This window comes from Monodelphis domestica, chromosome 7 (assembly GCF_027887165.1).
Source record: "Monodelphis domestica isolate mMonDom1 chromosome 7, mMonDom1.pri, whole genome shotgun sequence".
Lineage (NCBI taxonomy): Eukaryota > Metazoa > Chordata > Mammalia > Didelphimorphia > Didelphidae > Monodelphis > Monodelphis domestica.
In genome coordinates, this window is record NC_077233.1 from 211,950,372 (window position 1) to 211,971,027 (window position 20,656).

Consider the following 20,656-nt stretch of genomic DNA (forward strand, 5'->3'; position numbering starts at 1 on the left):
CGCCCAGTCTGTCCTTTATTTACCATCATACATCAGAAAAGACAGGAGCTAGGTACATCAGTCTGGAGTCAGGCAGACTCACTTTCCTGAGTTCAAATCCAGTCTCAGGCACTGGCTAGGAACTGTGTGAGACCAGATTTGAACCCAGCTTTTCCCAAGCCCAGGCCTGGCTCTCTATCCACCGAGCCACCTAGCTGCCCTTAGACAAGCGCTCTGAACCCAGGTTTTCTGATTCTAAACCAGTCTTCCCCTCCGGGCCATGGAAGGATGACGTCTGCAAGTGCAGCCTGGGAGGTACAGGTTGAAATGGTGGTCTTCCCCTTCTGGTGCTGCTTACTGAGTTTTGTAACCTGGAGATTAGGCTCAAGGGCAGCCGTGAGGGAGGGGTCCAACTGAAGGGTTAGAAGTATATCAGGAGTCCGAGACCCATTGAACTTCCTTAAAAGAAAGTCAGTCTCAAGGGGCTAGCCCCGGGCAGAGGCAGACACACACGAGACCTCAGACAAGACACTTCTTCAGGTCCTGTCCCCTTCCCTGATTTTAGGCTTACCTGGGCCCAGCCTCCTCTAAGAAAAGCTAATTCAAGTTTACCTGTCAGATCTACAGAGAAGGGGAGAATTTACGACCAAACAAGAGATAGACAGCACTATAAGACATAAAGTGAATAATTTTGATTATATTAAATTAAAAAGGTTTTGGAAATAATTTGTAAAATAAAACCAATGCAACCAAGACTAGAAGAGAAACAACAAACTGAAGGGGAAAATGTATAACACTTTTCTCAGCTAGAGGTCTCATTTCTCAAATATATAGAGAACTAAATCAAATTTACAAGATTACTAGTCATTCCCCAATTGACAAATGGTCAAAGGATATGGATAAGCAGTTTTTAGATGAAGAAATCAAAGCCATCGATAATCATGTGAAAAAAAAGTGTTCTAAATTCCTCTTGATAAGAGACATGTATCCACCTCACATGTATCAGATTGGCCAATATGGCAGTAAAGGAAAATAATACACTTTGGAGGGGAAGTGGCAAAATTGGGACACTAATGCATTGCTGGTGGAGTTGTAAATTGATCCAACCATTCTGGCAATTGGAATTATGCCCAAAGGGCTATAAAACAATGCATACCCTTGAATTCAGTAATACCACTACTATGTCTGAATCCAGAGAAATCAGAAAAAAAGGGGAAAGGATCGTACTTGTACAAAAATAATTATAGCTGCTCTTTTTGTGATGGCAAAGAAGTGGAAATTGAAAGGATGTCCATCCACTGGGGAATGACTAAACAAATTGTGGTATATGGTGGTGATGGAATACTATTGTGCTGTAAGTAATGATGAACAGGGTGATTTCAGAGGAAGCTGGAAGACCTTCATGAACAGATGCAGAGTGAAATAAGCAGAACCAAGAGAACACTGTACACACTAACTGTGGAATGATCAACTGTGAAAGACTTAGCTATTATCAGCAATACAAAGATCCATGACAAAGAATGCCCTCCACCCCCAGAACTGTTGGAGTTCAGAATGCAGATGAAAGCATATGATTTTTCAATTCTTTATTTGGGTTTATGTTCTGAGGTTTTGGTTTTATAAAATTACTCACAAAAATGAACAACATGGAAATGTTTTACATGATAAAGCACATATAACCCAGATCAAATCACCTGTCAGCACTGGGAATGGGAAATGGGAAAGGAAGGGAAGGAGGGAGATAAGTTCAGTTGGATTAACTTGGGAAAACTTTATGGAAATTTTTTATTACATGTAATTGGTAAAAATAAAATAAAAATATAGAAAAGCTTATTCAGTTCTGCTTGACACTTTGTGACACCATTTGGGGTTTTCTTGGCAAAATATTAGAGTGGTTTGTCATTTCCTCCTTCAGTTCATGTAACAGATGAGGAAACTGAGGCAAACAAGGTGAAATGACTTGCCCAGGATCACATAGCTAGGAAGTGTCTCAGGCTGGATTTGAACTCAGGAGGATGAGTCTTCCTGACTCCAGGCCCAGCATTTTATTCACTGTGCCATCTAGTTGCCTTTAAGAAAATCTAGGCTTCCTAGCTGTGTGACCCTGGGCAAGTCACTTGACCCCCATTGCCTACCCTTACCACTCTTCTGCCTTGGAGCCAATACACAGTATTGACTCCAAGACGGAAGGTAAGGGTTTAAAAAAAAAATCTAGGACATTGTCAATAATGAAAGGAATCATTAGAATTCCCTCTCTCTCTTCCCCCCTCTGGGACAGCCTTCACTTACCTGTGCAACCAAAGGCCACTGTACCCACTGCAGCCAGGTTGATGGCATATGCCTGTCTCTGGGAGAAGAGCTGCAGCCAGACATCACAGATGCTGACAAACAGGAGGGGGCCCACTGCAAAGAAGTAACCTGAAAATGAGAAGATGTTCAGGATAGTTAAGGGTAAGGAGGAGGGAGCCCTGGGATTCACCTCCCACACTAAGGCTCAGAAGGAAGGTGCTCCATACCCTCTCCCCATGCAGTCAGTCAGAAGAGCAGCTTCAGCCTCAACCTTCTCATCCATCCATATGAGGATCAAACTTAGAATGGAAAAGGATCTTAGGGATCATCCAGGCCAAGAATTCCTCATCTGGAATTGCTAACTTATTTACTGAATTTCACTAGAATAGGTTTTATTCTTGGTAATCCTGTGTATTTTATTTTATGCACTTAAAAACATAATTTTCAAGAAGGGATCCACACTCCCTAAGCAGATCCATGACACACAAAATTGTTACAAACTCCTGATTTAGCCCCATCCCCTTATTTTACAGTTAGGGAAGCTGAGGCCCAGAGAAGTGGCTAGTCACTCAAGGCTACTTGGGTAGAAAGTAGTGGATCTTTTTCACTCAGGAATCAATACTGTCTTCCACTATCTCACATTGGATAGGGAAAGAGAAATCTCCCTGGAAAATACCTCAGCTATCTAATTTTTCTCTTTGTCCTAACTCCACAAGAGCCAATATCTGGAGGGTGGGGTGGGGTGGGGTGGGAGGTAACATGGAAATATGTTTTAAGAAATAATACATGAATAACCCAGGGGAATTGCTTGTTAAATCTGGGAGTAGGGAGGGAAGAGAAAGGGAGAGAACATGAATCATATAACCTTGAAAAACTTTTGTGCAAATTTGTGCCTGGAGTAAAATTAAGAGAAATTTTTAAAATTTAAATTAAAAAAAAGAAATAATAAAATGAAGTAAATTTTAAAAAGAACATCTAAACCCAGTGGAATTGCTTGCCGGCTATGGGAGGGGGGAAGGAAGAGGGAAAGGAAAGAAAAAATGAATTATGTAGACATGAAAAAATATTTTTAAACTAAAATAAAAAATAATACCTTTGAACATAACATAATCTCAAAAAATAAATAAATAAAATAAAAAAGGACACCTAGGTCCTTGGTACTGCTTAAAGCTCTGTGGAAGTGAGTGGATTAATTTCATATTCATGTGGAATCCAGCGATTTGTACCTAGAAGGGACAGAGGTGAGAAGACCTTTTGTTTGGGGTGTCATATGGTATAGCATTGGGGGGGGGTCAGTGTCACTCACTATATGATCATGGACTGCTGAGAAACGAAGGTGAAATAGAATCATAGACTGATAGAAGCTGGGAAGGATCTTAGAGATCATGGTAGAAAGAGGGATGGATTTAGCATCAGAGATCTCTCATGTGAATTCTAGCTATGCCTGGGAGGCAGCCAGGTGGTGCGATGGATAGAGCCCTGGGATTAGAGTGAAGAAAATTTGATTTCAAAATCATCCCTCAGATACCTAGCCATGTGACCCTGAGAAGTTACTTAAGCTCTGTCTACCTCAGTTTCCTCAACTATAAAAGGAGGATGATAAGAGCATCTGCCTCACTGGGTTGTTCAAGTATCAAATTGAGATGCAAAATTTTAGTTGCTTAGCACTGAGCCTGGCTTGAAAGTAGAAGTTGTATCTTAGATCAGATAGATCAGTGGTTATCGAGGTGGAGTCCTCAAATTCTGGAGGTCCTCAAGCCCCTTTTGGGGGGGGGCTGTGAGATTAAGGTAGTTTTGGAATAATACCAAGATTTTATTTGCCCATTAAATTGTTCCAACTACACAGCAGTGGGAGGCTGGATTTCCTAAATGTACTTCAACCAAAACATCTCATAACAGAGTGAATGTAGAAACTATATATGAGGATCCAGTTGTCCTTCTGTTAAGCCAGACATTAAAGAAATTTGAAAAAAAAAGTATATAAAATAATGCCTCTCTTCTCATTCAAATATTTTTGAATTAGAAAACCTAGTCATTTTCATTTAAAAATGTCAATATGTTAATACGTAATGGGCTTATTCTTTTTTCATTTAATTAACAAAAATATTTTCAAATTTGTCAGCTTTCATTTCTAATATGGTAAGTATCTATAGCTATAACCCACTTAAACAAAAGCTCTTGGGGGTTCTTGGTCATTTTTAAAAGAGAAAAGAAGTCCGGGGACCAAAAAGTTGGAGAGCTGCTGGCCTAGAGGAGTCTTCTGGCTATAAAGCTATACTCTGCCCTCATTTAAAAAAAGAAAGTAATTTATTGTGAATCTCATTTGAACCAATAAAATCAATCAAATACATTTGGAGCTCATTAAACTTTCAAAAGACCTTCCACCTACGGATATCTATAACCATTTCTCTTCCTTTTGTCCACTTCAACCATTTTTTTGCCCATTGCCTACTGCATTCATCTTTTTAAACCTTTACCTTCTCTCTGAGAATCCATTCCATTATAGGTTGCCAGGCAGAAGAGTAAGGGCTAGGCAATGGGGGTTAAGTGACTTGCCCAGGGTCACACCATTAAGAAGTGTCTGAGATCAAATTTGAACCCAGAACCTCCTGATTCCAGGCCTGGCTCTCAATCCACTGGGCCACCTAACTGCTCCTTTTAAATAGTTTTTATATTTCTCTTGTATATAATACCTGCATCCACTGGTCTTCTGACTCTTCTCTAAATACTAATTTTTTCTCTTAAGATGGTTTTTCTTTTTTACTATGAACTCAGTAAACATGAGCATTTTATTATATAAAGAACAGAAAAGATGATTAAAAAGTGACCTTTTCCCCTTTTCAAGTATATACATATATATATATATATATATATATTAATTTAACACAACAGTCATTACAAAATGGCTTATCTGTGGTCCCTTATGAACTTCTTGCTCTAGAAATTCTTTTCTGTGTAATACTAATGAGAGCTAGCATTATTACAGTGTTTTAAGGTTTGCAAAGCAGCTTTTATATATATTATTTCACTTGGTCCTCACAATCACCCTGGTAGGTGCTACTTTTATCCCCATTTTACAGATAAGGACACTGAGGCTGAGTGAAATTAACTGACTTGCCAGGGGTCACACTGCAAGGCAGTGTCTGAACCCAGATCTTCCCAGTTCTAGGATAAGTGTTTTAGCAGCTATTGTGTCACTTAGTTATAACATCCAATTATTTGGGATCATTACTCTTTCTTCCTACTTGCCTTTCTTAAGTGTATCTTGGCTTCAGGACTGACTCTCTGTGTGACCTTAGGCAAACCATTATCACTTTGAACCTATGATCTCATCTGTAAAATAGGGCAATAATACATACATTATCTGCTTCGTGGAGTGGGAAGTTGTAGGGAAGTTGTAAACCTTAAAGGTCTACAGAAATGGGAATTGTTATCTTCATCATCATTTTCAGGGCTTCAGGAAACCGAGACTGAGAGAGAGCAAGAGGACAACTTTGCAAAGTCACACAGCAGGTTTGGGTGGTCAGGACTAGGGTGATACAACGGAATGGACTGAAGTCAAAGGCTCCGTGTTGGAATCTTGGCCCTGCCATTTACTGCTTAGGTGACCTTGGGTAAGTCATTACTCTTTTGACCTCAGTTTCCTCCATTGTGATCTCCAGATCTGTGATCCTTGACTTTGTATATTTATCTCTGGTACTTAGCACAGTGCCTGGCACATAGTAGGGGCTTAATTGACTAATTAATTAGTTCCACTTGATGGATAAGTTGAATCTCAGCTGTTCTCTCAGGTTAGCCCTGAGCAGAGGTGAAGGGCACTGACTTACCCACAGTGATCCTGGTGTGCAGGCTTAACATCTCCACCAGGGCATTGTTCAGGAGGACAGCCACCAGGGCGACGAGGATGTAAGTGAGACTCATGTCGAACACAATTGAAGTCCCTGCAGTGCCGAGAGAGGGGGGATCAGAAAGCAAGATGTTCCTTCCCTGCCTGGCCTCCCCCAGCCTGAAAGGCGGGATGCTGCCTGCAGGGGAGGGAACTGGCAGAAAACAGGACTTTCCCCTCTCTTTTCCACACTCTCCGTGGAACAGACTTTGTCTGGCTCCCCCTCACTCACAGGCCATTTTCCCTTCTGACCCTCCTGGTTTCATTGCTCACTATGCCATTTAAAGGAAGAAGAGTAGGCGTAGGACTCTGTCAGTCTCAGAAATCAGGGCTTACATTTAGACAGTCAAGAAGTTATGGCTGCTGAGTGACAGAAAGGCTCATCTTTGCTGAGATGAAGGAGGCTCTCTAGGTCTTTGAAAGTGCTCCTTGCCCAAGCAGTTAATGAGGAGAGGGAAGGAAGCAGAAAGAGCAGATGGTGTCATGTAATGGATAGACTGCTGAACTTGGACTCCGAAGCCTTAGGTTCAAATGGAGTTATGGAGAAATACCAGAGTTCAAATAATATATGACCCTGGATGAGTCACTTAACCCCATTTACCTAGCCCTTGCCACTTTTCTGTCTTAGAGTTGTTGCTAAGGCAGAAAGTAAGGCTCTTTAAAAAAGGAAGGAGGGATGGATGGAAGGAAGAAAGGAAGAATGGAAGGGAGGAAGGAAGGAAGGAAGGAAGGAAGGAAGGAAGGAAGGAAGGAAGGAAGGAAGGAAGGAAGGAAGGAAAGAAGGAAGGAAGGAAGAATGGAAGGGAGGAAGGAAGGAAGGAAGGAAGGAAGGAAGGAAGGAAGGAAGGAAGGGAGGGAGGAAGGAAGGAAGGGAGGGAGGAAGGAAGGAAGGAAAGAAGGAAGGAAGAAGAATGGAAGGGAGGAAGGAAGGAAGGAAGGAAGGAAGGGAGGGAGGGAGGAAGGAAGGAAGGAAAGAAGGAAGGAAGGAAGAATGGAAGGGAGGAAGGAAGGAAGGAAGGAAGGAAGGAAGGAAGGAAGGAAGGAAGGAAGGAAGGAAGGAAGGAAGGAAGGGAGGGAGGGAGGGAGGGAGGAAGGAAGGGAGGGAGGGAGGAAGGAAGGAAGGAAGGAAGGAAGGAAGGAAGGAAGGAAGGAAGGAAGGAAGGAAGGGAGGGAGGAAGGGAGGGAGGGAGGGAGGAAGGGAGGGAGGGAGGGAGGGAGGGAGGAAGAATGGAAGGAAAGGAGGAAGGGAGGAAGGGAGGGAAAAGAGGACAGAGAGAGGAAAAGAGGAAGGAAGGAAAGAAGGAAGGGAGGGAGGGAGGAAGGAAGGGAGGGAGGGAGGGAGGGAGGAAGGAAGGAGGAAAGGAAGGGAGGGAGGAAGGAAAGAAGGAAGGAAGGAGGGAAGGGAGGAAGGAAGAATGGAAGGAAAGGAGGACAGAGAGAGGAAAGGAGGAAGGAAGGAAAGAAGGAAGGAAGGGAGTGAGGGAGAAAAGAAGGAAGGAAGAAAGGAAGGAAGGAAGGAAGGAAGGAAGGAAGGAAGGAAGGAAGGAAGGAAGGAAGGAAGGAAGGAAGGAAGGAAGGAAGGAAGGAAGGAAGGAAGGAAGGAGGGAGGGAAGAGAAGGAAGGGAGGAGGAAGGGAAGGAGGGAGAGAGGGAGGAAGGAAGGAAGAATTGAAGGAAGGGTGGAAAGGAAGGAAGGGAGAAAGAATGGAAGGAAGGAAGAATAAATAGCAGGAAAGGAGGGAGGAAGAGAGAATGGAAAGGAGGAAAGGAAGGAAGGAAAGAAGGAAGGGAGGAAGTGAAGGAGAGAGAGAGGAAAGGAAGAAGGAAGAAAAGAAGGAAATAAGGAAGGGAGAAAGGAAGGAAAAATATATTTAAAATGTCTCATGTGGCATAGAATTATGGATTTGGAATTAGAAATGCCAGAGTTTATGTCCTGCTTCAGACACTTTCTAGCTGTGTGATCCTGGGCAAATCACTTAACCCTAACTGTCTAACCCATGTGGCTCTTCTCTTTTACAAATGATACTAAGACAGAAGAGAAGTTGTTGTTTTTTATAAGCGGGTGGAAGATTACTTGTATTATTTAACTTTTGGGATTCTTGTAAGAGAAATATTTTTAAACCTTAAGGCATTATATAAGAATGAATTATTATTATTATTAGGATGATAGAGCTAGAAGGGACATTAGAAATCATCACTTCCCACTTCCACCCTCATTTTACAGTTTGGGAAACTGAGGGCTAGTGAAGTTAAGAGATTAAGCCCAGGGTAACATAGCTAGTGTTTGAGGCCAGATTGCAACCAATGTCTTCCTTTATTTTTTAAAAATATTTTTATTCCCCCCCATTTTATGAAAAAACTATTTTTTCCCTCTTTCCCAACCTGTAACCTTTTGTTTTAGAATCAATACTTCGTATTGGTTCCAAAGCAGAAAAGTGGTAAGGACTAGACAATGGAAGTGAAGTGACTTGCCCAGGGTCCCACAGCTAGAAAGTATCTGAGGTCAAATTTGAACTCAGGACTTCCCTTTTCTGGCTTTCAATTCACTGAGCCACCTAGCTGCCCCTAAACAATATTTTTAACATTAAAAAATTTTTTTTGAGTTCCAAATTCTCTCCCTTCTTCTGTATCTCCCTCCTTGTCCTCCCCACTCCCTGAGCTAGTAAGCAATTGGATGCAGATTTTACATGTGTAATTATGTAAAACAATTTTCTGTATCAGTCATTTTGTGGAAGAGATCTCAAATTTTAAAAAAGAACAAAATAAAAAGGAAATATAGTGTGTTTCAGTCTGCACTCAGACTCCACCAGTTTTTTTCTCAGAGAGCAGATCAAACCAGGTCTTCCTAATTCCAAGTTCAGTTCTCTATTCACTGCACCATGTTGTCTCTCAAGACCTGACCACTTTCCCAGCCTATTACCGATGCATTTCCCTCAAATGCCCAAATACCAAGGGCATGGGAACTGGAAAAGGGCATTGGATTACCCACAATAATCCTACAGCCTCATTTTGTGCTTTGGAAACCATTCTTCCTGATTGACAATGGGTAGCACAGTTGATTGAAATTCTTCTCAATCCTCATTTTTCCAATTATGATGCTTTCGGTCCTTATGCCTGCATCCTCTCCAAGCCTATTCCTCTTTCCAATATCCTGTTTTCTATTGAGGAAACCATCAACTTTCAAGTTAGCCATGTTTCTAATCTCTCAGTCCTCCCCACTCTCTTTCACTCTCTAAGCCCATTTAGTGGTTTAAGTCTTATCCATTTCACTGCCACCTCTTTTGCATCTGTCCCGTTCTCTCCACTTGCATAGCCACTACTCTCATTCAGACCCTCACCACTTCTTCCCCACACAATGACAACTTTTCCTAACTGGTCTCCCTGTGTTATGTCTCTCCCTATTCCAAAGCATCCTCTACATCGCAGCTAAGTGATATGCCTAAAGCACATACTCAACTGTCACTCACTCCCCTGTTCTAAAAACATCAATGACTCCCTTTGGCCTCAGTGATCACATACAAACTCCTCTTATTTGGCATTCAAAGCTCTTTACAATCTGGCTCCAGTCTATCTTTCCAGACTTATTACACATTATTCCTCTTCACACAATTCACTCCAGCAAAACTGGTCAACTACAAAGCTAGCATTCTCCGTGTACAACATTCCATCTCCTAACTCCATACTTTTATATGGGCCATCCACTATGCCTGGAATGCACTCCATATTCATCTCTACCTTTTGGCATCCCTAATTTTCTTCAGAGCTCAGATCAGGTGTTACCTCTTGATCTCCCCAACTGCTAGTGCTCAGCTCTGAAATTATTTTGCCTTGACTGTATATAGATTTTATTTGCTTATACATACATATTGTTTCCTCAATAGAATGTAAGCTTCTTGAGGGCAATTATGTTTCATTTTTGTCTTTGTAGCTCCAGCATCTAGTGCAATGCCTGGCACATAGTAGGTGCTTATTAAATGTACAGTGATTGATCAGAGAGATCATCATCTCAATTTTTTTTGGTTGTCTATTTGTCCTTTGTTTCCAAAGAAAACCAAAGGACATCATGGGGGAATGTCTTGATTTGAGAATGAATTGGATTTAAGTGCAGCAGGTCTCACTCTCTCTTGCAGAGTAATCAAAGTCCAGAGGCAAGACAAAAGGCAGGGTACTGACAATGACCCAGAATGCAGTGGATGGCCTTAGCATCTGCATTGTCTTACCAAGCTCTCAGCACTCTATAATGCCTGCTTCAGCTACTTTCATGGCTGTTGGAACAAATTGTTCTCACCTGTCCATTCCACTGGGGTAAGACTTCTTATTCTTGGAGTAGACACCATACCCCACCCCACCCCACCCCAACTCACTGATGGGTTTGTGGCCCTTGGTTATCCTTGACCTGGTTCTGCTGAGATAGTTTACCAGGGTGTGGCCACTGAGCCTAGTAAAGCTTCTTGGTGCCACAGGTCAGAGTTGAGTCATTGGTGGTCACCAAAGGTGAATGAGCAGCCCTGAAAAGGGCTCAGGCAGCTTTCAAATCAGAAGTGCTAGGTCTCCTTGAAGACCCAGGTAGTGCAACTTCTTAACTATTTTCTTACCTAAAGGGGGTAGAAAGTCTTCCAATGCCAGAGGTCATTTCCAAGATTCTATGACTAAGTTCCCTCTTTTCAGCACAGAAACAAACAGGAATTTGTTTATTTTTCTAAGGTAACAGAGGAGTGGTAGTTTAGTCTAGGTCCTATTATGACCCACTCTTCTTCCCAGCATCCCTTTGATGGTGAAGTGAATTCTCTAAATCACAATTTAGCAGTTCTTTGCAGAGAATCTGGTATGAATATTAACAGTAATCTAGGGATAAGTTACACTGACATTTCACCAACTCTTTATCTAGAATCACAGAATCATAGAAGCCTGGGGTTCAAGCAATAAGGGACTTTAGAGGCCATTGAGTCCAATGCCTTCATTTTATAGGTGAGGAAACAGACACATAGTAGTTAAATGGTTTGTCTAAGGACACACATTTCATGAGTGAAGATTTAAACTCAGGTCATCCCACTAGCACTTAATGTATGTGATCCCAGCCTCTGAAGAAGCATAAAGGGAAATTTAACAATTTATTATAAAAGAATTATGAATTGTTAATCATAGGAAGTCATGAAACTGGGACTTTTTCATCTTACAGAGCAGAAATTACTCATCAAGACAAGGTTTCATGGGCTCAGAATAGCAAGATGAGAAGAGAAGGCTATCTAGTCTAGTCCATATCAAAGCAGAAATCCTGTCTATGATAACCCAGATCAAGTCATCCAGCTTCTTGAAGATCTCTACTAATGGGGAGTTTACTACCTGTTGAGGCAGCCTCCTCAATTTTTGGATCTCTTTAGTAATTAATTAAGATCATTAGGAATTTTTCTTGATTAAAACCATTTCTTTAGTTTCTTTAAGCAGTTTCTATGACGTAACTATTAGTCCTCTGAACACTTTAATTAACTTCCTCTTTTTTTAAATTATTTTATTCAACCAATGAACATATATGTCTTCTCTCTCTTCTGCTCCCCTCTCCCCAGTCTCCCTTTGGAAAAGCAAGAAAAACAAACCAAAAACAAATACAGTTAAGCAGAGCAAATTCACTCATTATCCATGCCTATAAAAATCTGTCTTAATCTTCACTCTGAATCCATCATCTCTCTTTCAACAGGCAGCAAATTTCATCATAAATCTTCTGGAATAGAGACTGGTCCTTATATTGAAAAGAGTTTCTAAGACTTTCAAAGTTGTTTGTCTTTACAATATTGTTATTTTTGTATAAATTGTTCTGTTTCTTCTCAATTCCCTTTGCATCAGTTCATCCAAGTCTTTCCATGTTTCTCTGAAACCATTTGTTTTGCCATTTCCTATAACACAGTAATATTCTATCATATTCATGAATCATAATTTACTCATCCATTCTCCAACTGATTGCCATCCTCTAAAAAGAGACCTGCTATGCAGGACCAGGAGATCATCATATATAGTAACTACAATATCATGGAATGAGCAATATAATGATCCAGGACTGTTCTGAAGGACTTATGACAAAGAATATTATCCATCTCCAGAGAAAGAACCATTGGAGTAGGAATGCAGATGAAAACATAGGATTTATCACTTATTTAGGTATATGATTGGGGGTTTTGGTTTTATAAGATTATTAACTTAAAAATGAATTATACGGAAATGTTTTGTGTGATAATTCATGTATAACCCAGATTGAATTGCTTGTCAGCTCTGGGAGGGGGGAGGAAAGAGGGAGGGGACAATATGGATCATATAACTTCAGAAAACTTATGTGGAAATTTGTTATTAAAATAAAAATCCAAATGGAAAAAATATCTGCTATGATTTTTTGTGTATGTAAGTATAAAAACATGATTATTTCTTTGCTATCTTTGAGGATATAGATCCTCAAAAATAAAATAAAATTTTAAAAATGGTAGGCATGGTCAAAAGATATGCATAACTTAATAGCTTTTTGATCATAGTTCCAAATTGCTTTCCAGAATGGCTAGAGAGTTCATAGCTCCACAAACAATGCATTAATACATCTGTTTTTCTATAGCCCCTCCAACATTTGTCTGAGGCGATGAAGTTTAAGTGTCTTTCCCAGTTTCACATAGTCAATAAATGTCTGAATGAGGCTTTAAATTCACTTTTCAAATCTCAGTCTAGCACCATATCCACTATGCCACCTACTTTGGAATATTCTCAATGGCTGCAAAGTCTCATATTTTGAGGATGGATTTGACTTTCAGAAACAACTCAGTCATTTAAAGGTCATTCTGTTGATGAATATGGGAGGATCTCAGGCTGTTTGGAGAGCAAGATGTGAAAAATGAAGCTTGACCATAAAGTGATTGCCACATGTGATTTGTAAGCTGGCTTTGGTGGCTACTCTCAATGAAATTTCCCAGATGGGATAAGAAATGGTTGCGTGGTTGGTTGCTTGTAGTCCTTCATTCTCAAAGAGGACCAGATGATATCATGGTGATGTCTTTGACTCAAGAATAAACTGGATTTGCTTGATCACATGGGTCAGTGGGGATAGGATTGGGGATGTAGGTGATCGTTTAGATCACCCTAGAGCAAATATGAATAATATGGAAATAGGTCTTGATCAATGACACATGTTAAACCCAGTGGAATTTCTCATTGGCTATGGGAGGTGGAGGAAAGAGGGGAGAGAAAGAACATGAATCTTGTAACTAGAGAAAAGTATTCTAAATTGACTAATTAAATAAAATTTTCAAAAAATTTTAAAAAAGAATAAACTGGATTTAAGTGAGGCAGAGTTGCACAAAGTCATCAGCCTCACTCTCTCTTCTAGTCATCCAAGTTCACTGGCAAGAGAAAATTCATGATGACTGATGATGGCGCAGGATGCAGTGGACAACTTTGGCTTCTTTGATGTCCAAACAAGCTCTGTGCAATCCACAGTGCTCATTTCCACTGCTTTATTGGCAGTTGGAACAAATTGTTTTCATCCCTTCCTTCTACTGGAGGAAGTCTTTGCATGCCTAGGGTAGATACCCCACTCCCCGATAACTCACTGACAGATTTGAGGCCTGTCAGCCACCCTCATCCTGATTTAGTCCTCCGATCAACATGATTTTGCTGGGTATGTCCACTTGTGCATGCTACAGTTTCTTGGAGCCACTGGTGAGAGCTGAGTAGCTTCTGGACACCAAATAAGGATGAGCAGCCCAGAACAGGGCTCAGCAAGCCCTCACTCCAGAGGTTAGTACCCCTTCCATCTTTCCTGAACACCGGTATAAGGGGTTCAGAGGAAAGTGTTACAGAATGGTAGCTTCCCACTGTAATGAGTAAATAGTCTCCCAAGGCAACTATTTTGAATGGGCCAACATTCAGCTGGATGGACATATTCTGGCTTGGATTAAAAATTACCCGGTCTCATTGCTTCATATCTATAGACACACAAAACCATTGCCATGCACTGGATGCCTAATTCTAGTTTGCCTACCCCCAATCTGTCACTTGGTTCCCCTCAGGACCAAAAGCATAGGACAACATTTAAGCAAGCAAAAACAAAACTATCTGGGCTTCTTGGGAGACTAAAACTTGTCCTTCTGCACCAAAGCTATTTGAAATGCCATATAACTGTGAGCTCTCATTATTCTTCATAGTTTTGGAGTCTGAAGGACCTTTGAGATCATCTTGACTTTTTCCTTCATTTTATAGATGAAGAAACTGAGACCCCGAGGGATTAAGTAATCTGCTCGAAATCACACAGGTAGTATCATAGATCTAGAGATAGCTGGTATGTCAAAAGCTATCTCTTTCAGTCTCTTCATTTGATAGATGGAAAAATTGAGGCTAATGAAGATTAAGTGACTTGTCCAAGGTCACCATGTCTCTAAGGTCAATACTCTTTTCATTGTACCATACTCTGACTAGTGTCTCATCCCACAAAGCCAGCTAGGGAGCAAAGGCTGAGCCGCTGTCTGAAGTACCTTTAACTGGTATTGGACAGGGTGACCACTAAGATATCTTCCCATTGTAAAATTCTCTGATTCATTTCATCCTTGTTGTTGTTCATCCTTTGTTTTCAAAGAATACCAATGATATCACAGTATTGGAGTAAAACAGTGCATGTTGGGTACAGTCTTGATTTGATATGAACTGGATTTAAACAAGACCGAGTTGCACAGTCATCGACCTTGCTCTTTCATCCAGTCATCCAAGTCCAATGGTAGGACAAAAGTCAGGTCACTGGGGATGGCCTGTTTCAGCTGCCCTCATGGTTACTGGAACAAATTGTTCCTATCTGCCCATTCTACCAAGGGAATCTTCACATGCTTGAAGTAGATTCATCTTGTCCCAATTATTTGGTGGATGCTGAATGGGACCCAGGATAAAGCCAACCCAAGTCACACATGCCCCCCTGAAACCCCTCCCACCAACATGGATGGATGGATGGATGGATGGATGGATGGATGGATGAGAAGCCCCTCAGACACCAGTTCCAATGTGCCCCCTGCAGACAGAGCCTAGAGCTCGAAGGTTCTGTGAAGGGGAGGGACCCATTTCCCACCAGGAGGCTGGGACTCACCTGGGTATTTGTGGTGCAGATAATCCACATCTGTGATAAAACTGTTGTATGGCAGGAGAAAGCCCACTCCAGCCAACAGCATGGCAAAGTATATCCCATGGTACTGGTCATCAGGTTCAGGCTCCTCAGTTGCTGAAAGCCCAAACCCATGAAAGAAAAGGTGAGGATCCTATCCCACAGCTACTGTGAGCAACAACAGTAACAATAGCTTGGGTTTCCTTAGAGTTTTTTTTTTAAACTATACCTTTCCCTCTTTTTTTTTTAAACCCTTTACCTTCCATCTTAGAATCAATACTGTGTATTGGTTCCAAGGCAGCAGAATGGTATGGGCTAGACAATGGGAGTAAAGTGACTTGTCCAGGGTCATACAGCTGGGAAGTGTCTGGGGCCAGATTTGAACCCAGGACCTCCTGTCTCTAGACATGGCTCTCAATCTACCTGCCCCCTTATTTAGTGTTTTAAAGTTTGCAAATTGCTTAACAGTTTTACCTCATTTGAACTGGATGTAAAATTTGTTTGTGATCATCTTACCTTGTTGATACCCAAAGGGAAATATGAGACAGCTAGGTGATGCAGTAGAGTGAGGGCTGGGCTCAGAGTCAGGAAGACCTGAGTCCAAACTCTTCCTCAGAAGCCTATTAGCTGTGTGACCCTGGGCAAGTCTTTCAAATGCTCTGGGTCTCAGTTCTTTCATCTCTAAAATGGGGAAGAGGGGGTTGGATTTGATGCCCTCTAATTTCCCTTATCGCTCAAAATCTAGGGTTCTGCCATCCTAGTCCTGAAACTTTTAGCTTTTTTCATGGAGCCCCCTTTCCCTCTTCAGTCAAATACGGGCCCAGATGTCATATTGGACTAGACAAATGCATAGGTTCCTTTCAGCTCCATCATCCTGTGACTGTTTATATCCAGGGGGAGAGATGAGAGGGGTAGCTGAGGGATGGATGGATGGATCCACAAAATAGTACTGTTGCATGCTGGAATAAGAATCTGTGAATTTGGAACTCCTCGGTTTTATAGTTAAGGGAAGGTCTATTACCTTACTTTTGCTTATTAAATCAGCAGACACCCACTATGTGCCCAATTCTTTGCTACTTTTCATAGGCAAGACATGAGAAGAAGTGGCCTTGTCCTCAAGTGACTACAATCAAGTTGAAAAGAAGACCAATATAAATAGCATAAAAGAAGACCATATGTAACTGAGTGTTATAGTGGGTAAGAAGAAATTCAATTGATTAGCTTACAATCATTTTGTTAATTAATGTAAGATTGTAACTGTCTATGTATATTAAGAGATAGACTCGTTTATTAGTTCATTGAATAACTGTATAAGAGATAATAATCAGAATTATATGATATAAACAATAATATATAATTAAATAATGTATAAATGTTATACAAATATTATGTGATTGTATGTAAGTAATAATATAATCAGAATAATCAAGAAAGTCATAGATAAAGTGTGCTCTATCAGTAATTAAACTTAGATCAATTCTCTGCACACTTTTGACCCTGAACTCTCAGAATTATGTCACAAGATAGGAGAGGCTTGGGTAACTTGACCTGTGGTTTGCTGACCATCTGGCACCCAAAAGGGGAAATCCATACAATGGCCCTCCACTAACTGAGAAGAGTCAGGGACTCATAGAGGAGAACATATGTGCTAAAGAGTAAAGGGAAATAAGGCAACTTGTTAGTATCTCTGTTTTCCACATCTGTAAAATGGACACAATCATGCCTATCTCTTCAAAAGTGGACTGGCAAGGTATTAAAAAAAGGTGTTACTGTGGGCCTAAAGACTAGCATCCATCTGGTTTTCTGATGGCTCACCAAGATTATTCTTCCCCCACTGTTTCATGGGGACTCTGTCATCTTAGAAATAATGATTAGGGTTCCTTTATGAGTTTAACTTTCATCCAGAGCCAACATTGGAAAAACTTATTCAATCAGTAATTGCTCCTCACTTGCCAGGGGGGTATTTTATCATTCCAGATGTTGAATTTTTAATAAGAAAAGTCTTTTCCCAATAAGAGCATGTAGTGGTATCTCAATTGGGCATGCCCCAGTAAAGATGGAAGATGCTTTGAACAAGGGAACTTGGGAGTAAGTGAAGGGTAGGAAGGGTCCGAGGTTGGATGACTGTGCATCAGAAAGTCCCCCCCGCCCCCGGTCTGGCAGAGGATCACTAGTGCATCTGAGCTGAGCATGAAGGGATAAATATAGCCAGCATCCCAGAGTTCCCTTGGTGTAGACAAAGAGAGCAGCCGGGGTAAGCAGTGGGAAGCATAATTACCCCTCTGGTGATGTACAAAGGATCAAAGTTGCCTAGTATGAGGCAGCCAAGACCTGAACAGCCATACTGAGCAACAGGCAGGAGGGCCAGAACTGATACTCTGTGTAAACACAGCTGGCTCTCCCTCCAGCCCAGTGGTTGGGGCCGCCCACTTTAAGGGAGTCTATTGACCAGGTAAATGGTTTTTCCATCCTTGCCTCTATAATGTCTTTATTCTCTGTTACTAAGGAGATCCTATCGTGGTGTCAAATAGTGCAGATCTAAATAGGAAATGATTTCTACTTTCTCCAAGAGCTCTCAGAGAGGTAACTAATTAAAACCTCCCAGCTGCTGAGCAAAGGAGAGACTTTCCTCCTTGTTTTTGCAGTAAGGAACTTGAGGATTCAATATTTCAGAAGACGGAGAGAACACACAGGGACAGCCCAGGGAGAGAAATGTAGCTTTTCTAAGGACCCAATTTGGTAGCAGTATTACGCAATAAAATGATAATAGTGAACATTTCTATAGTGTTTATTATAGGCCAGGCACTGTGCAAAGTGCTTAACCATTATTATCTCATTTCATCTTCACAACAATCCTGTGATTGCTATTATGAGGAAACTGAGACAAACAGGGATTAAGTAACTTGCCCAGGGTCAAACAGCTGGAAAATATCTGAAGCTAGATTTGAGCGTAGGTCTTCCTGACTTTAGGTGCAGCACTCTAGCCACTGTGCCACCTCACTGAGGCATTAAAAAAAATAGCTACTGTAGGAATAGAATTATAGAAATAAGAATGAGTTAAAGAGAAGTTGAAGGTTGTCTGTAAGAGGCTAGCATGAGCACATGCTAGGAACTCTGAAGAGAGGATTCTGAAATGCAGGGGGCAGAGGAGGAAGAGCTATTCTCCATTACTTCACTACTCCTTTTCCCCATAGAAATTCAAGGATTATAAAGCACATTTCTTCCAATAACCATATGAGAAAGATAGTACAAGTTAAGTTACTCCCCATTTTATAAACTGGGTCTCAAAAAGGTTGTGAGTTGTCCCACAACAGCAACCATCAGAGTTGGTTTTGGAGGGATTTTTTTTTGCTTTAAATCCTTACTTTCCATCTTAGAATTGATACTAAGTATTGGTTCCAAGGCAGAAGAGCAGTAAGGCCTAGGAAATTGGGGCTAAGTGACTTGTCCAGGGTCACCCAGCTTGGAAGTGTCTCAGGCCAGATTTTAACCCAGGACCTCCTGTCTCTAGCCTGGCTCTCAATCCACTGAACCACCTAGCTGCCCCTAGAGTTGAGTTTAAAACCTAGGACTTTAATCTAAATCCAAAGCTCTAACCTCTCCAGTGGAATTTGTGGAAAGGCTGGAACAAAGACCAAAGGGGCCTGAGAAACCTCAAAGGATCATAGATTAGAGCTAGAAGGACTCTTGGAGAGACCATCAAATCCACACTCCTCATTTTACAAGTAAGGAAACTGAGAAAAGTTCCAGAACATGTCTCTAGTCTGTAAAGGGCAGGTACTCAAACCCAAGTCTTATTACCCCAAATCCACTGTTCAATCTTTTGCCTCATATTGCCTTCCCATTGCTTTTTCTTGAGGTCTGGTTGGGGTTATACCACTGTTTATGATGGCTAAAATGACTTTTTGAAGGCAGGGGAATGGTCTCAACAGCCCCTCTAGATCCCCTTTGACCCAAGAATCCAATGTTCAATCCACTCCCCCACACTGCTTCTCCACTGCCTTTTCTTGACATCTGGAGGGGTCTCTAAAACTGTCTATGATGGCTGAAATATTGACCTATCTGAAGGCAGGAGGATGGGTTCAATGACCCCTCTAGATCCTTTTCAGTCCAAGGATTGTATGAGTTATATTAAATATAGTTACCATCTCAGGACCATTGTGACACTAAGTATTTAAATAGCAATTTTCATTTCAGAATTCCAAAGCTTTCTACTTCTCTTTCTATTTTAGTTCTTTGTTTTACTACCAGTCAGGGGTTTCACACAACAGACACCAGCCACCATCTTTACCTTACACAGAGCTTGAGGTCACATGCCCAAGTCACAGGTCTTCAGGTAAGGAGTCAGAAGAACAACTTATTAATTCTAAATTTCCTTCCTATTCTCTATTCTCTATTCTCTGACCACTGGGAAGCCTCTCTCCTTGTCCAGAAGGATCTGAACTTCCTGACTCTTAAGTTTAACACTCTCCATTAAACCACCTAATTACTTGGTAAGTGCTTGTTGAATGTCATTTTTCTGATTAAGTCTAGGATCAGAGTCAAGAGAAAAGACTTTAAAATAAAAGACTCCTAGAAGTTTAAAGGAAGTTTGAGAGGTTTTCTAATTCATTCCTCTGTCTCTGGACTCCACTCAAACCAACTCACAGTAGCTGAGCCCGCTTTGGTGATGCAAACTCTAACTTTATTCCCAGCCCATCCCTGGGCAGACTCCATCCCTGAGCCTCTTCTGGGAACACTTTGGAGGCTAATTCTACATTATTGTTACCTGGCTCCATAAAAGTCAGGACTCCTTTGGCCTGGTTTCCTTTGGCTTGGAGCTCCTCTTCTTCCAACTGGTAGCTGTCAAAACTGAAGCTCATCACCACATTTCCCTCTGGTGTCACTACTGGACTGAGCTCCTTGAAGTGTTCTCCCCCAACTGACCCCATGGTTACTGCCCTTTAAAAGAAGAACAAAGGAGAATAAACAGATGGGGAAAGCATAGAATTCCTTTTTTTGTTATTACATTTTTTTTTAGTCAATGAAAATAATCCTCTCCTCACCCCCTCCACAATGAGAAAAAAACAAACAAACCCTATAATAAACATGAATACTTGAGTAAAACATTGCTACATTGGTCATGTCAAAATTATGCCTCAATCTATACTCTGAATTCATCTTGTTATCTGAAGGCATGAGTTCTTTTTTTTTTAATCCTTACCTTCTGTCTTAAAATTGATACTAATTATTGATTCTAAGGCAGAAGAGTGCTAAGGGCTAGGCAACAGGACTAAGTGACTTGTATGGGAAGTGTCTGTGGTCAGAATTTGAACCCAGGACCTCCCATCCCATTATACAATAGTGGCTCTGTATTTACTGAGTCACTTAGCTGCCCATTCTATG

General features: G+C 41.1%; 1 protein-coding gene across 1 annotated transcript in view; it reads right to left on the bottom strand.

Moving 5' to 3' along the window:
* SLC29A4 (solute carrier family 29 member 4) overlaps positions 1-20,656 on the bottom strand; it is a 56,415-nt gene that overhangs the window by 21,310 nt on the left and 14,449 nt on the right. Inside the window, exons 2-5 of the mRNA XM_007498435.3 lie at positions 20,040-20,212; positions 15,257-15,388; positions 6,096-6,209; positions 2,269-2,397 (exon numbers count right to left, since the gene is read on the bottom strand). Coding sequence (XP_007498497.1) covers positions 2,269-2,397; positions 6,096-6,209; positions 15,257-15,388; positions 20,040-20,202 — 538 coding nt within the window. The 5' untranslated portion in view covers positions 20,203-20,212. The remainder of the gene's footprint in view (positions 1-2,268; positions 2,398-6,095; positions 6,210-15,256; positions 15,389-20,039; positions 20,213-20,656) is intronic.